Source organism: Lipophrys pholis (assembly GCF_963383615.2).
Source record: "Lipophrys pholis genome assembly, chromosome: 20".
Classification (NCBI taxonomy): domain Eukaryota; kingdom Metazoa; phylum Chordata; class Actinopteri; order Blenniiformes; family Blenniidae; genus Lipophrys; species Lipophrys pholis.
The window spans coordinates 16,263,005-16,280,525 of NC_137648.1; the positions used below are offsets into that span (position 1 = coordinate 16,263,005).

The window sequence follows — 17,521 nt, forward strand, 5'->3', positions numbered from 1 at the left end:
GGTGGGGGTGGGGGGTGGCTCACTGCTCATTGTACTCTTATTAGGCAAACGCTCAGTTACTTTTAATAATATCTGGCTTTTTTTTGCTTTTTTTTATTTAGAAGTATATGTTTTTGTATTTCTATATATTCTTTGAAATTAAATGAAAAGTCTTTGCACTCGTTCGTCTGGCACATTCCATTCATCGTCAGCGCGAGTGTCCGTTGAGTCTGGCGGCGGAGAAGCTCAGTACAATACAGTCCAGAAAGCTCATGGTTCTTCTTTTATTTTTGTATTTTTTGTTTTTTAAATGGTTGTTGATTATTGGGAAGAGGGGATGAGAGGGTTCAGGTGGAGGTGGTCAGGGGGCCAGGGTGGGGGCGGGGGCGGGGGCGTCACTGCCACCAGGTAATGGGTCTCTCTAAAGCACCGAGGGCCTGCAGGAGGCCTCCGTCAGCACTGCAGAGCCCAGCAGCAGCAACAGCAGCAACCTGGAGGGGGACGCGAGCGGTGCCTGGCCCGAGTCGGGGCCCCCGCAGCCCCCCAGCTCCGACTCGCACCGGCGCTTCTCGCACAGCAGGCCCGTGTAGGCCGAGGGGCAGTTGCAGCGGACGTTGCCGACGCACACGCCGCCGTTTTGGCAGCGCAGGAGTTCGTTGTCGCACACCCGGGCTGCGGCGAGAGGGGAGGAGAGCGGAGTTAGAACCAGGAGACACACAAACACAACACGACACGAGCTCCGGCACACTTTACTTGAAAGTGCATGTGAATGCAGAAAACAGAATAAAGACAAAACTGCTTCCAAAGAAAAAAAAAAAAAAAAAAGCACTTCTTCAAGTAAAGTGTTCCTGAACTGTTTAGGAGAATATGGTCATTCAGATTGATGTCATACACCTGCACAAATCTCCCCATCAAACTCTAAAAAAAAAGAAAAAAAAGCTAAATCAAAATTTACAAGCAGAATTAAATAGTTTAATCAGTATTTTTGGCAGGGTGCGATTTGCTAGGGGTGGTGGTGGTGGGGGTGGTGGTGTATAAATACCTTCTGCTTAATTCATTTTTTTTACCATCGAGAGAAGCTCTTGGATTAAATGTGTTTTCTCTCTTAGTAAAGTGGAGCGATCACCTCTACTGCATAATGAATCAAATTCACAGTTTGATTCGCAGCATTTACATTGATTGAATTTCTGATTTCCTGCATTATCGTTTGTGTGTGTGTTTTTTTTTTAAAAGATATCACTATCAATTCCTGATCCATCAGCAACAAACTGCTTGTGTTGACGGATGATGGCGTCTCTGCAATCGATGCACCTGAAACTGATGCTCAACAATGTCAGGCGAACGTGTGATGATCTTGTTTCTAAACATGACATAAAAACGGATGTAGTTGATGCTGATGACTTTTTGAGTCAAAATAACGGCGCTCGTTCTCTCGCCTTGAATTTTCACAATTAATCAGTCATTTTTGTTTTTAATATTAAACATGTGTGAAGTATTAAATCGAGTTAAGTCAAGTTGCGTACTGCCGTAATGAGAGGTTTACTATGTATTGTGCAGCAGTATTTGATTTTTCCTGCTTCTCACAATTAAATTGTCATTATCATTATTATTCTCCTGCTTTTATCACAAATCGCACCCTGATTCTTGGTGTATGTTTGCAAGGAAAAACATGTTGAAACCACCATCTGGGCAATCTGAAAACACTAATTTTCCCACCCCAAAAATTTGGCATCCTGCACCAGTGACTACAGGACATTTTGTAATCAACACACAAAAAAATAGAAATAGAAAACACAAATGGTGGCTTTAAGTTTTCTGTTGTGAAAGCGATATAAGTCCCTTTGTGTTTAAAATGGCTCCGACTGACATTAAATCCACATTTTCCATATTCTGACTTTGTGCAGCATCTTTCCAATTTCAAATGTCGCCTCTATAAGACTGCAAGTCCCTCTATATCAGTATGACATGCAGAGAAGCATCTGAGAGTCTGTTTTTTTTTTTTTTTAAAGCGGCACGCTCAGTCTTTAAACAAGACCGAGTCCATTTCTTTAATCCCAAACTTTATTCAAGCCCCATCAAGTCAGCCATGTTAGCACACAGAAATTCACACTTGCCTCAAAGCCTGCGAGGCTTTCCCCAAACAGCACTGACTTTAGACAAACTGAACGTCAGGTGAAAATTGGTGTATATTTAGAGCTGGGACACCGAGGCCACTCTATTCCCAGCGGAGGCAAGCTGTCAAGCAAGCTGGAGGCAAACAAAGCTGCGCTGCACAAACTAATAAACCAACAGAGACAAATAAACAGTGATAAACACAGGGGCCACTTCTGCCCATCGCAGTCCTTTATGGGAGTGGAAAACAATGCGGTGAGCAATCTATGAACTCTATGGGACATAAATATCACAATAACAAATGTAAGACCCCTCTCCTAATAGTGGAGATTGGATGCATGCTGTCTCTCTGGAATAGCCAAATAGAGCTTTGATGGGAGGCTTGTTAGGAAACATCGACTGCGCGCATCCTATTTGTGCGACGTCTGTTTTGCCGGAGAGGAGAGAGCTGCTGTTTGGCTCAGTAACTTTAGCTTCAGGCCACAGCTCACCAATTACCATACAGCAACGAGATCCAAAATAAGACATCTGAACTCTATCTTTGTACCGTTTCTCCCCCCAAATAGCATCATCTCCGAGACCAATCCAGCCACTCGGAGCAAACTGCGGCGATGAGCCGACATGTGAGGACTGTCGACGCCGAACACCTTCATTCACCGGCGTTCTCCTCACCGCGAGGCAACAGCTGAACTTGATAATGAGAACGTCTCCTCTAAGATGACAAGGAAGGGCCATCAGCTGTATTAATTAAAGAATCATGGGGCTTTGATACCATCAGTACACAGGAGAGCCTCCTTTAATTAGGCAATGACCTTTCATCTTGTCCATCTCTTTGCTCTTCTCTGTCACGAGCTATTTCGAAGGAGATTTGAAGCGGCGTGTGTTGTTTCTGCACTCGGTTATGAGGACGTGTGTGAAGAGGCGGGACACTGCGAAGGAATACCTCAGCGATAATTGTCAGGACTACGTGTTTTGTTTTCACCAGTTAAAGTGCATAACGTTTGCGAGGATGAACCCACTTATGCTGGTCTGCGAATAAATATCAACGGGTGTGCAGGTTTTTCTGGCTCTATTTTGAGCAGCCTGGTTCTCCTCAGGTTGCAATTCGACCTCGATTTAGAACTGAATTATCATCTGGTACACAGATTTTTTGGGGGGAAAACTTTCTGTGTGTTGTTGGGTGTCTGTACGACAACGGTGCTCGGAGCCACTGAAAAAGCAACTTTTCGAAAATGGCTCCCGAGGTGGAACTTTGTGAAAACGCTTCGTCTAAAAATGCGATCCACTTGCAATCCAAAGTCACCAGGGATAACTGTCACTAATACGTCACTTTTTGATCTTTCTTCCGGCCACCCGCGAAGCAGAATTCACCAACCACTATTAGGAGCACGAGATGAGATTAGACCACCGTGAGACAGGTATATGTTGAAACAGTAATAGTGTGCCAAATTTTCGTTTCAGTGATTTTGAGCACCAATGTTGTGTAAACGGACACCCGAAAAGCAACAAAAGTTTTCTATTTTCACTTGAAAACGTTGTCGATGTGGTTCCTACGTGAAAGAGAAGGAAAAGCACAGAATGTGATGGGCTTCAGAAGCACCATGTCCTTATAGCAGGCCAGAACTAATAATGATTTTATTTTATTTCTTTAACACTTTTCATCAACTGTTGTTCATTTCTTGTCTGGCAGGTACGACGTTAGAATCAGTCAAAAGTGTCAAAATCGACCAGCTCTGAGCACATTAGGAGCACATACAGATACTGAGACAGATTTTTTTTTTCCCCACATCATTACATTAAAAATGAATTCTGCATGATGCTCAAAATTGCAATGATTTCAAAGCAAAGTTCAGGTAATGGCCAAACCCTGCAGGCAGAGCGCTTCGACGGCCGCCAATTAAGCAAAGCTAAAGTCTGAAATGAAACAGAGGTATTGATTATTAAAAAAGAAGCATCAATAACAAGTTGTGTCAAAGACGTAGATTCAGGGAGATTAAAGGTACTGTAGCACTTTAAAGGAATGACCACCTGAGGGCACGGAGAGTTTTGAAAAAATAAATAAATAAAAAAAACAACCCACCAAGGCATCATGGGATACGGACTATCCTTGTGCTACCTGTTTGGTAAGCCTGGAAGCTCTCCTCAGAGCTGCGCACCTTTACCGACTTTGAATTTCTCCCATTGAGCGCTTTTGCATTACCGCATGTAAACAGAAGCGGCACGGGCAGTAAATGACGAGATTTGTTGCGTTTGCTTTTGATATGAGTCATAATATTTAGAGAGGGGACCGGTGAACTAGGTGTGTCTGTCTGAGAGATTGATGTGTTTGATGAGAGATTTAAGTTTTAATTGCATTTTTCAGTCTGCATGCAGACAAGACTCTCGCCCATGCACATCAATACTGCAGCAGCGGGGGATGCTTCGGAAGGTCAAGGTCACAGAGTTTTCAGATTCTCTCAGCCGGTGAATCACGCAAGAATGGAAACTCCTTCTGCAGGCATTTCTTCATGTGTTCAATATGAAAGAGTTCTCTGAGGATTTAAAGCAATGTGAGCAATCTATGTTGTGGCCCATGTATCATTGAAATGCTGCTAATCTGTTTGGTCTCTTTACTTTTATCCCAGAGGTCAGCAAGGCATTGCAACTCGGTTTAAGTAGTGTCACACCAGATGGCTTTTCTACCACAACCAGGATTTGAACCTGTCTCCCACACTCAAGATAAAGATAACTGACGACAATAGGAGAAAAATCCATAGTTAAATCAGTTTAGCACGACAAACTCAGTGGGTTTGGTTATGATGTTGTGATATTTGACACCTGCCACTACATTAGATCGTACACAAAACTGAATGTGCCAAGCTGCAGCTTCCCACTGTGAACGTGGGAGGATTTTAAAAAGCTCCCAGAAGAAGGTCTGACTTTGCTCAACATGGCAGCAAATACATCTTTTCTTTGCTTGCAACTAAATTCTAAATTTGTTACTGTACACTACTTTTAACACCGGCTATAATGGCGAGACGTTAATGACAGAAAATGAATGTATCACCATCAAAAGTTCATAAATGAAGCGTGAAAACAAATTATGCCTCCCGAGCTTCATTTCATCCCTCTTCATCTGGATGTGAAGATGAGCTTGTTTGTCTTTTTTTTTTTTTCTGGATTCTGACAGCAGCAATAAAGCGGGAGCCACAGGAGGCGGCCATGCTGCTTGTTTGTTACTGTCATGTAAACGCTGCAAACTGGGAAATAGGACCTTCCCCGAAGCTAACTTGGTTTGATGGTATATTACATTATATCATATTAGCTATGTGAATAATGTCTTTCTGTCAATTATATTAGAGATAACGCTTTTTCATAAGTAATTCTCTCTGTGGAATAGATATTGTATTACTGAAGTAGGTAAATTCATTCTTAAATGTCACAAAAATCAATTTACTGTCATTAAATCACTTGGTTTTCTTCTTTCTTTTGTACATACATGCGTGCCACATGTAAAAACCACAACAGAGGAAGCAGGTTTGTTGCTATCTGCATCTGTATCACCACATCTGGAGGCAAGGTTGACCTTTGGGAGCTTTTAAAGTGCTGCAGTGATAGTTAACCCTCTGAGATCTCTCTCTCTCTCCCTCTCTCTCTCTCTCGCTCTCTCTCACAGCGGAGTGGAAGTTGAAGGTACGACGCCGCTGCAGACGTTTTGCCAACACACAAACACTTCACGCAGTCATGCTTATTTGGTTGTCTGATCACTGCATCGTGACTAATCTGACAAATAAAACTACTGATCCACTCCGTGCTCTCACTCTCTGGATGTGACTCCCCATCTGTTTTCTTTGGCTACGCTTTAACAACAAAAAATATGCCCCTCCGTATTTCATCTTTGATTATTGCCGTCGTGTGGTTCTTCATATGATTCGAACATGCGTTCATCTCCAAATGACACGGGATGTAAACCAGACCGGGCTTTTTGCCTCAAAACAGATGTGCATGTTGACGCTGTGTATTTACACTACACGCACACTGAATAATTTAGTACTAACAAACAAAAACGGTGCATTTTAATTGAACTTCTTCTGTCACAGGAACGTCTAAAAAAAAAAAAAAAGTAGCTGTGACTCATTTTGTTTTTTATGCTGAATTCAAGTGAAAGTGCAGCAGATTCACACCTTACTCATATGTTGCTGATGGTTGTTTACGGCAGTTCAGTAAAGTAGGGTTGGTCTCAATTTGGAGCGAGATGTTAAAAATATTACAGAGAAAGTGTTCAGCTGCTATGTGAGCTGCTGAGTTATATTATGCACACATTTCAGTGGGTAAATGACGTGTCGCGTAGCCATTTTTTAGCTTGAGCCAATATTGCATTACATGTCTCTTGCGCTTCTCCTTTGAGTGACTCAATACACCACCCTGTGGTGCAAAGTTGTATTGCAAGACCAAACAGGCTGAAATACAATAATCTGCTTACATTGGAAGGTATACCAACAACAAACCCTAAAGATACCTTTTAAATGACATCATATCTGTGTTTTTTTTTTTATTCGGCTGAATATCTCAGGATGCATTGAGTTTTCATTAAATGAAAACATCACATATTGTGCTTTTAAAGAGAATTTGTTTTGCCTTCACAAGCATATATTTTTCCTGTGCTGATCAACTCTAGTTCCACATGTCAAAGGCACGTAATTTCTTATTAAATATATTAATTCATTGAGCCTGTGCACAATGGAAGATACTTCAATGTCTTTGAGAATATTGTGACTATTATGTGTGCAGACCGATATTATATATTTAAAAAATGTAACTGAATATACTTAATTTAGACCCATTAAACAAGTAGTTGGCATTGTGATGTACTAAAGTCTGTTGAGTTTGGTTTGTCGCTCTTGGCGTCTTTAACTTCCAGAGGTCAGCAGTGGGTTTTAAGTGCAGCACTTGAAAGGCGATGCTTTGTATTTGTCTCAGGGTGAAGCGGTTCACCTTTTCAACATTTATTCCTTCGTGCTTTATTGTAGATATACCTCATTTTATTTTTGAAATGAGCAATCATGATAAAATTATAGTGTTTTTTCTCATATACTGTCTTTTTTTATTAGATTAGTGATTCAATGAAAGTAAATAAAACCATTACCTGCGCTAAGTAAAGGAAAGAAAGACATCCACAAGGAATCAGTTGTAAAACAACGTCAGTAAACATGGTCAAAGTATCGTATTTGGGACGCCTTTGTTAGCGAGTACAGAGATTAACGTAAAACTAGAGGAGGTTTGGAAAGAGCCCCGATTAAAACATGAATCTTGAATAATCTGATACAAAGGTGACTGAGGGGCCAAATATAAATGATGACAGGGGCGGAGGTGATTGAGTATTTTGACTGGAGTTGTCAGATTGATCCATAGTATACCTGCAGCAGGATCCATGTCCAACACGCTCTTTATTTTATCTACCTCCTGTAGGTTCGTCTGAACAAACCTTCACAGAACAACTTGACAGAAACAATGAAAAATTGTTGACATTTAAAAGCAAAGGAAAAAAAAAAAAAAGGAGACATGCAGAGGAAAAATGACCAGGGGAAATATAAACGGTCGACAGTAATAAATGATCTGAAACTCAAAATGACCTGCATTCTCCTTTACAAAAAAAAAGAAAAAAAAAAGGAGGAAATGTTAGTGTTGGATGACATTGTCCTGTTGTGGACAGGCAAAGGGAGGTGATGGCTACTCAAACAGATCACGGGCAGCTAGTCAAGCAGTCAATATTGACTCAGCTGTTGTGTTGTTGGTGTGCGACACGCCTGGATAACAGAGTTACCGAGCAGCATGCATCCCTCTTCTATTTAAGCCGTAAAGGGCACCTGCTGATTCAACACCGCTAGCGCAGCCACAGCAAGTGTGAAAATGCAGGTAAAAAGAATTGGCTTAGGTGTGTTTTGGTTGAGCTGGTGTTGGGTGTTAGGTGTGTATTTGTCCAGGCAGCTGGGCGTTTCCTGCGCATGTGCAGCACAATCTTCCAGCCAAAGCTCAGGAATCACACAGACAGAAAAGACATCAGAGAGAGAATAAAAGAGAGAGACAGAGCTGAGGGAGGGAGGAGGGGAGGAAGCTGCGTGGGGAGGGAGTTGTGGTTCTACTTACATTTGCAGCCATCGTCCCACAAATATCCGGGTAGACACTCCTGACACTTGGGCCCTGTAGTGCCCTCCTTACATATACAAAATCCTGTGCCATTACAGCGATCACTGACTGAGCCAAAGCGATTACAATTACACTCTGGAAAAACAAGACACACACATACACACACAGGCTGGAGAACAGGGTGGTGCTTTGACTTTCCCGGCACGTCTAAGATTTTCACAGCGCCGGACCGCAGTCCTCGAGCAGTCAACGTAACCAGGCACTGCATTATTTTTTGAATATTTTTAAAGATTCATACAGGAAAATGAAAAATGCTACCATTTCAACTGTAATGGAGACAGAGTGAGAGGGAAATGAAAGTTGTTCTAGATGCATGAACTCTTCATTACAATGTATTTGTAATCAATATATATTTAAACAATTAATTTATCCATTACATTACACCATGCAATGAGCAAATATGCAAAGCGTTATCAGTAGCTTTGAAATTGGATGGAAAAAGTAAGATTATCTGCAAATGCTCCTTTTACAGACTGAGTCATTCGTAGAGACAGAGGAAGAGAAAGATGCAAAGAGACGACAGTATGTGTGATGAGCAGGTTTCAGATGATTAATGGCATGAAACAAAGATAAAGAGAGAATGCATGAAGGAGGTATGAGGGTAAAGTACATTGAAATGGGCATTGTAGTAATAGGTCCTTTAATTTTTCCTGATGGGCAGAAATACTGAGTGTTCTTATTCTGCACTTAACTGACTGGAATTACTCTCGATTAAAAATTTGATATTAAAATAACCTGTCAAGTCTCTGGTGTCCCACACTCCACTGACCTTCCAGCTTTAAACTGGAGCAACGGGGGCACTCCGCAGTCCAAGTGACACCTATTTTGACAGGCCCTGACCATCACATTGCACCTTCTGCTGCGCTGGCCGCACGGCGGTGACATCCAGGGGTCAGGCGGGAGGAGAGAGGTGACGCCAAGTGACAAACTGAGGGGGGTCAGTGAGAAAAAGGAGCAGGGCGATGGCAAATTTGGCACGCAGTAACACCTTGCTGCCTTGTGACGGGTTTCAGCTGCTACTCCCGAGGCCACTTCATGTATGTGACATATGCACTTGCGTGGCACGTCTGACTGGCGGTGTGACTTCCCTGCAACGTTTCTCTCAGAGCTCTTGTTGCTTGTCAGATTACCCCCCACCCCCCACCCCAAGGACTCTGAATGCACCTGGCACCGAGTGCTGTGAACTCAGGATCCACACGCCAGGCTCCAAAATTCAACTGGGAGCCAGACTATTGCTTTTAAGAACTATATGGGATGTCATTTTTACACCTCGGAAAAATAAATGATGTGGCTCATGAATGTACGGCTAGCAGTCATGAACAAAATAACAGAAGCACCTGGTGAAATATCATGACTATAAAAGTGGCAGTAAAGCCTTAAATAATCATATTTGAACATATGAGTAGTGATTTACCTCATGAAAAAACTAAATGCTGTTAATTGATAGCATCCTTTTAAGGGATGAAACTGGGGTCATACTTAGGTGACTGGGATGGATTAAACTGTGGACCTTCACCCAGGAGACTTCTGTTTGTTTGCTGGTGAAGGCTTACATCAAGAAATTGCTGTTTTTAGAAACATCTTAATTTAACTCTTCATTAAAATGAAATGGTTTGGATATTATTAAGGTTGACTTGGACAATGAGTAGCCCTCTCAAATTGTTTGAGACGTCGATGGCTTTAATGTATTAATGGTAGTGTGCATTTTGAAGTCATAGTACATTCACTTTTTTTTTTTTTTTTTCTTTTAAATGAACATAGTAAAGCTAACCAAACTAGCCGGCAATATATTTACAATTATCTCTTTCTGATTTAGACAATGTAGTAAATCGAAAATCGAATTATTTCAAAAAACTAAATGAGAAAATTGTCAATGGTAAACAGTAGCCATCCATCAAATTACCCATCAGCACAATAGCAATGAATCGGATAGGGGTTTTCAAAAGTTTCTTTTTCTTTGCATTCAACTGTGGACATTATATTTCTGCCTTTTTGGTTCACTTCACAGCTATAACATCTTCTGCATTGCTGTGTCAATTTCTGGAAAACAGACTGAACCACCCCAATCTGCAAGATTTAGATTCAGTTTCCTGAAAGAAGGACTAAAAAACCATCAAGCACATAGTGACCGGCACCTTCCGGTGAACACACATTTTGACGGGGATGTTAATGAGCGACACCTCTATGCAAAAGCAAAACACGCAAAAGAGTAAGATCACCGAAGTGCATGAAGACAGGAAGGTGTGCCGATGAGGTGAAGTGGTGATGGACGAAACTTTCTCTGGTGAGGAGTCGAAGACAGGAGGTGAGAGGCAAACAAACAAAGTGTTTGTGTGGAAGCAGTGATGGGGGGGGCCGGGTGGGGGGACTGACCTATGCACACATTTTCAGCGTCCAGTTCTGCTGAGGCATTGCGGTAGTAGCCCAGCTTGCATAGCTGGCAGTGCTGGCCCCTAGTGTTGTGCTTACAGCTCACGCAAATGACGGTGTTTAGCAGCTCGATGTAGCTGCATCGGTTGGAGTGGCCGAAGCATTCGCAGTCTTGCAGAGAGAGAGGAGACGTGAAGAAGGGGGTAAAGAGGCAGACAGAGAGAGAGAGAAGAAAGAGAAGGAGAAAGAGACGCGGTGGCGAATGTTGGAATTGTTGCTGTTGCTGCGAGCGCGACGGCCGGCGGGAGGGTTAGCCAAAAATCTGAGCAAGGCGACATGGCATGCAAGGTTAGAAATGGAGACGCTGGCGAGGTGGAGGGGGGGACCAGGAGATCGGTGGAGGGGTGATGAGAGGTCGGGTCGCTGATGATTAGTCTGGCATGGGCACAGCCAGAGTTAGAGAAAAAAAGGCATCACATATAATAGCACGGCGTTAGTAGAACGTCGGGAGGTCACAACACTTTAAGCACAGCACAAACACCAGGCGGGGAAGACTCCAAAATGATGGCACAGAGACACGATCACACTGGGGAACACAACACAGCATAAGGCAGGTCAAACCATGAATGATGGGAGTCTCTCAACCACTGGCAATGGCGTGGCGGGGGGGTGGGGGGTAATCCCAAAAATATTTAGTGCAAGTGAGCTTTTGTTATGCCGTGGTTTATCTTGGTAAATGACATGAAACTTCAGATGAGGTTTGTAGATTCAGGACACTCCTAATTCACGCAACAAATATTCCAGACGTAATTGCAAAGAGAACCCAAGTCGCAGGGTAACGTCCTCTGAAAGCAGTCGGTAAGTGTGAGTGTGCAGTACAGCGTGTTGGGTTTAGGACAGTGTGTCACTGCCTACTATGCAGCACTGTGTCACGCTTGATTAGATGTCCAGTATATGGAGTTAGAGCGGGACTGCGAAACCTGCTCCAGTCCGTGATAGTCACTGGCAGCCTTGCCCTGAGGCGTACAGCGAGGAAGCTCAGCTCTCCCCGACCGAGGATCAGTCCGCCACGCTGAGTGACCACTGACACTGTGTCACGGCGGCAGACAGATGTGACCCTTAAGCTTCGCTCCAGAGTAGCGGGGTTAGCGGATGGGGCTTCCGTCCAAGGGATTGCGGTTATTAAGAATCTGTATTGAGGTCAATTCTCGCTGTCTGGACACTAACAACCTGGCAAAGGCTCGGGACCCAAGTCCCGTCTGGGCGACCTTTCACCTAAATCAGCGCACGTCTTATCTGAATGTGAGCAAAGATCTTTTACATTAGATGCCTCACTCTCACAGACATACTCTCAGAAGACAAATAATCTCTCCTTTCTAGAAATAGGCTAAGGTCATAAATCATGCACACATAGGGAAGAAAAGAAAGGCTTGGAAACACCCAACCGACCAAAATAGTCAGAGTCTCAAACACCCACTTCTTTTTCACAGAAAAATAACTGATTCCAAGGGACTTTGATAGTGTTTAGAAATCGTTCTGTACACAAGAGTCCACAGTGCAGTTGTACGGTGAAAGCAATCAGTCCAGAGACTGAGCCAGAGATACGGATACAGGAGTGCTCCGGCACTGGGTAAGTGTTGCAAGGGTTCAGGGGTGAACAGAAACACCAATTCAGACAGTGAGGAGGCTTGGGTGTCATCCGGGGGTGGGGGGGTGGGAATAGGGGTGTCAGGGAGCAATTCCACGAACTCCAGAGATCCTACCTCGCTTGCTGTTTGCAACGTGGACAGAGGGGGCAGTGGACAACGCAACCTGAGGAGCTACTAGACAAATTAAAACAAGAAAAAAAAAAAAAACGAAAAAAAAAAATGTGATATTGCAAATAAACAAAACACATCGTAACTAAGAAAATCTGAACTATACAAAAAAGAAAAAGAAAAAGAAAAAAAACACACGTAATGATGATGAATGATGGCACTGAAAATAAGGTGTGACGCTGCGGAGGGAAGCTAGCGCCATGTGGCAGCGTCTGTTACGGAGGCCTTAGATGCCGAACAATTCAAATATTATGGTCTCTACACTTCATTTCATTAGCGAGTGCTTTGTATAATTCAAAAGCCTGTGCTTGGGTGTGTGTGTGTGTTTTCCCAGACAGAAACTATCCCCTGACAAAGTACTCTCCACCTTGGTGGCAGCCAGCCAAGAATTCTCACTCTATAAATTTGTGCACGGTAGCGTGGTTAAAGAAGCCGGCAAGCAGTGAACACATCAATCCCTCCATTCCTTTCCGGTCATAAAACAAACAGTGTGAAAGAGAAATAATAGGCCCAGCCTCTGTCATTGTACCAGGCGACATAAGCCCCGGATACGTACGACTCTGTGCGCTTGACTGCAGTCATGGAAACACAGAGCCGAGAGTTTGTGTGCTTGCGAGGAAGCCGCACATCATATCTGCATGAAGGATTAAACTGCGCCCAACATCTGCGTAAAAAAAAAAAAAACAACAAAAAAACAAACTACTGCGATACCTCTCCAGCTTTTCTTCCTCATAAGCTAATATGTAATCGAGTATCGCTGGAAGCTTTACACCTAATTAGAATGAAGTGTTTATGTATAAATAAACAGTACAAACATTGAGTGTTTGAGAGGATAAAGTGTGGCGCTGCAGCCTTTTGCATGACGAGTGTCCCATTATTACACAAACCTCCTCCTTTTGAGCGCAGCGAGCGGACTCGGAATATGTTTATGGTTTTGTCAGGAAGCCCGGGGAAGGGCAAGATGCTTCTCAAAATACTCTCAGCTACTAAAGAGTCTCTTTTTTCTTTCTTTTCTTTTTGAGGTAAATGAATCTGTGGAAAAAGTGTTTATTCAAGTGTTGCATAATCTTGAATGCCTACCTTCTTTTCGGTTAGCGACACCTAGGGATGACACATTCGGCCGAACTGCGTGCAATTGAGAGAAACCAGGAGTTATTCAAGTGTCCTTGTGTGATGCACTTTAACAGATCGACTGGAGGGGTGGGGTGGGGGGGGGGACTACGAGATAGTTGACACACACAACTGGAGACACGAACATGTCCAGCATGACTCAAATCAGTTCATTGGGAACAGCAAATACAATGGGGGGGTGGTGGAGGGGGGGCAGGGCTGACATGGACGAGCAGAGAGAATGCATCCAAAGACCCATTGGGAGGACATCGGAGAGACGTTGTATGTAATTTGTGTGTCTTCCATGGGATTTTCAGTATATATGTATGTATGTATGTACATGGTGATGGCAATGATGAGTGGAAAAAATGGAAGGAAAAAAAGAAATGACAAAACCCTGCTAAACCCAGCATTTAAGTCATGATTTATGCAAAGGAGTCAAAACTATGTATAGCAAGTGAAGACGTTAGGGGGCATTTTGTTTAATTCATCACATCGACTATGTAATCAATATCTAATTACAGTGTATTTCTGGTGAAGGAATAACAATGAATAAATAATGGCAGGTGTTGGGGCTTGGAATGACGGACTGCTGTGGGTAGCATAACCTCATAATTACATACAAGTCAGTATTTCCGTGTCAGGGAAATACTTTGCGGTTGGAAATGGAGAGGACTCAAGCAAAAAGGGGAGGAATACGGATAGGTTTCCTCACTGTGCCCCTTCATCTCTTCACTTGATCTTTCTGTCCTTTCGCTATTGACTCCATGAATCATGCAATCCCAGGCAATTAACATCCAGTGGTGTCTGTTCCCCTAACTGTGCGAATGGAGAATACGATGAATCATTTAATGTATCGGGAATTTATATTACATTAGCTGTGATATAGCATGTATACACACAGCGACAATCACTTACTTAGCAGCCATAGTCAATCATTTGGAGATTGAGATACAAGGCTAGCATGCACCCATCTCCTTTAAAAAACAACAACATTTAATCGCCCCCCCAAAGAAATGCTTCACGACTGATCCTGCGTGGGGATTCTGGCATCGCTGACGACTGGTACATCTCCAGTGGGTTATAGCCACATGAGTCACTGGATGAGAGTCCTTGAAAACGACAGATTACCAAATAAAGAGCTTAAGAAAACAGGCACACCACATCACCACTTAAAATCAAGGCTTCTATCTTAAAAATCTTTTTTCTTTCTCTCGGCATATTTTTTTGTTTTTTTTTATCGTTTGTTGTCTTGTCGAGAATTTGGTACTGAAAATATTTGCTCAGAAGAACATCTGATGGGCAAGGACATGGGCCATCGATTCGTGACAACCGCACAAAAGTATTCATTCATCTGTGAAAAATATACAGACACACATGAGCAAATTCTACTGTCCAGATTGAAAAGGTCCAACTGGTATCGAAAGGTAAGGTTTAATTACTCTGTGCTGGCAATTGATTGGATGTAATTCACATCTGGGTTCCATTAATTATTTGGTTATGGGGAATGTTCAGGTAAGGCGAGCGAAATGAGCGGTGACAGTTTTTAATCAATGCTTTACTTACAATGAAATGCAATCTTGCAGGGGCCAGAATTTTTTTTCTTCTAATATTAATTTCTCTTTAATGGTCTTCATTAGGCAATTCTGCCTGGCTTAATAAACTTGAAATCGAATTGAGAAAAGTCAATAAGGAATTCAATTACCTTCAAACAACAACATGGAAGCGCATGGGATTTTATTTATTTTTTTCCTTCTCCCCCACACAAATAGTTTTGCTTGCACTTCTTTTAATAATCCCAAGGACATTCTAATCTCTCTCACACTATTCTTTAGTCATAACGCATGCGTGAACCCGATTTGAGCTCACATTGAAAATGAAAATGGCCCCATCCTCTTCAGTAGGCTTGAGAAAAAAAAAAAAAAAAGAAAAAAAAAAACTGTCAGCATGTTTAGTTTTTAGTGTTACGTTGGTTCTGTGGGAGGCTGCGGCGACGAGACAGCGACTCGTGAGAAATCTAAATCCCCGTGGGCCAATCTGGATGAGAAGTGAAGACTTTGGTTTGTCAGTGTCCTTTCTAGCCCCTCTCCTCTTCACACACTCTCACGTAGACACACACAAGTACACGCTTATCAGCATGCACACTCGCCCTGTAAAGGATTTGAGGACAGCCGTTGGACATGGTCTGGCCTTGCAATTCGGATGGGAGGTAGAAGACTGATGCAGTGGTGAGTAAGTTTGTACGCATACACAGGACGTATGAAGAGCATGCCCACACACACACACACACACACACACATACATACACTAAGCACGAGTCATGCCATGCATGGACGGAAAGTGTAAATACTCAGGGATGGGGTGAAGAGGAGGCAAGCAGAGGAAGATTTTTTAAGGGCAAGTGATGGTTGGGTGTGTGTGTGGGTGTGGGGTGGGGGGTGGGGGGTAGGGGATGGGGGTTGTTCTTCTTGGCCACATGTCCATTTCTGACTCATGACACAGCATCAGACTTTACAGAGAGTGGTCACTTCCTGTGTAAGCTACTATGCTTAAGCCTGATTAAAAAAACACCTGGGAACAATCTGTTTCCGCCCGGTGTTGCACACAGCGCCTTACGGGCAACTTGCCCAGTGGTCATCTGGCCTCATATTGCCTTGTTTTCATCAATCAAGGCAAGTCTGGGAAATCTTGGCTTGATAACATCCCAGCATACAATTGACTGTGAGTCAAAATAAGTAGGCTGTTGGCAGCACTTTGTAAATTAACACTAATAAGGGAATCAAATAAACAGAGGTGCATCTCAGACAGTAACATACCACAGAAAGTGGAATATCGTTTTCATTATTCCAAAAAGTTAAAGGCGAGTGTGAACTGATCCATGCCAGAGGCTTTAAAGTAGAAGAGGCGGACCTCAGGCTAACTTAGACTCAATACATGTGACTTAAACATGTTTAGACTGTCACTTATTTTTATTTGTATTATTATAGCTTGCAGTTAAAATATTTCAAAATATAAAAATATAGCATCATTAGGTTTGAGTTCACTCCGAGAGGCTGAGGCTTGACAGCTGATTCAGGGTCAAAGCCCACCTGAACCAGAGTACTGGACCATCTTTTGTCATCGTTTTAGCAAGGCCAAAGACAACATAAGGTCGAGCAGGTGGTTTTGGAGCAGTCTGCTTTGTGGTATTACTGAGGTCTGATTGGCCGGCTGACTGACTTTACCTGATTGGCTGTGGGCTTTGGTCAAGCCAAAGCTGAGAGACGCCCAAGCTGCGATACAAATGAACAGAAGGTCTCGATCAAAGCAACCAGGGCTTTGACACCACATGAGAAGTCCCTCATGCCACACAGCATTAATGCAGGAATTCAAGGAAAAGGATTCAGTGTGTACACTTTCCTGATCATCTATTTTTGGACTGACCCAATAAGAATTACTTGCAGAATTTTAGATTTTTATTAGCTGAAGCCATAATTATCCAACTAAAGACAAAGAAACTGATGACATGTCTGAGTTCATTTAAAACAGTTCTAAAATTAAGATGCTTTGCTTAAAGGTACTTTGACTTTCTGAGATGCACCTGCTGTAACACATATTGCTTAGAATATGCTGATGGGGAAAAAGTGATACTTATTGGCCTCCTCTTCAGCATATTTCTAAGAAAGTTGGAGTGTCCATTAGTATAAGAATATTGATTATTAAATCTACATACGTTTAGCAATCCTGGAAATGTATCCTAAAGTTACAAATGTATGAGGACGCATCCACAAAGCTCCATTGTCAACTTTGGATGGAGGTAGTGAATTCACCTCTGTTGCCCCTCCAGGGGATTGTGGTTTCTCTTCCTGTTCATCATCATTTAATGGGTAATTTCATCAGTAAAGATAGTTTATCAAAAATGATCATGCCTTTTTAAGAATTCAGTTTCTGCCCACGATCAGGCCGGG

General features: G+C 42.7%; 1 protein-coding gene across 1 annotated transcript in view; it reads right to left on the reverse strand.

The window, feature by feature from the left end:
- Positions 1–287: 287 nt before the first annotated feature.
- ntng1a (netrin g1a) overlaps positions 288–17,521 on the reverse strand; it is a 114,458-nt gene continuing 97,224 nt past the window's right edge. Inside the window, exons 6-7 of the mRNA XM_080489424.1 lie at positions 13,545–13,589; positions 288–651 (exon numbers count right to left, since the gene is read on the reverse strand). Of these exons, the coding sequence (XP_080345550.1) occupies positions 401–651; positions 13,545–13,589 (296 nt within the window). The 3' untranslated portion in view covers positions 288–400. The remainder of the gene's footprint in view (positions 652–13,544; positions 13,590–17,521) is intronic.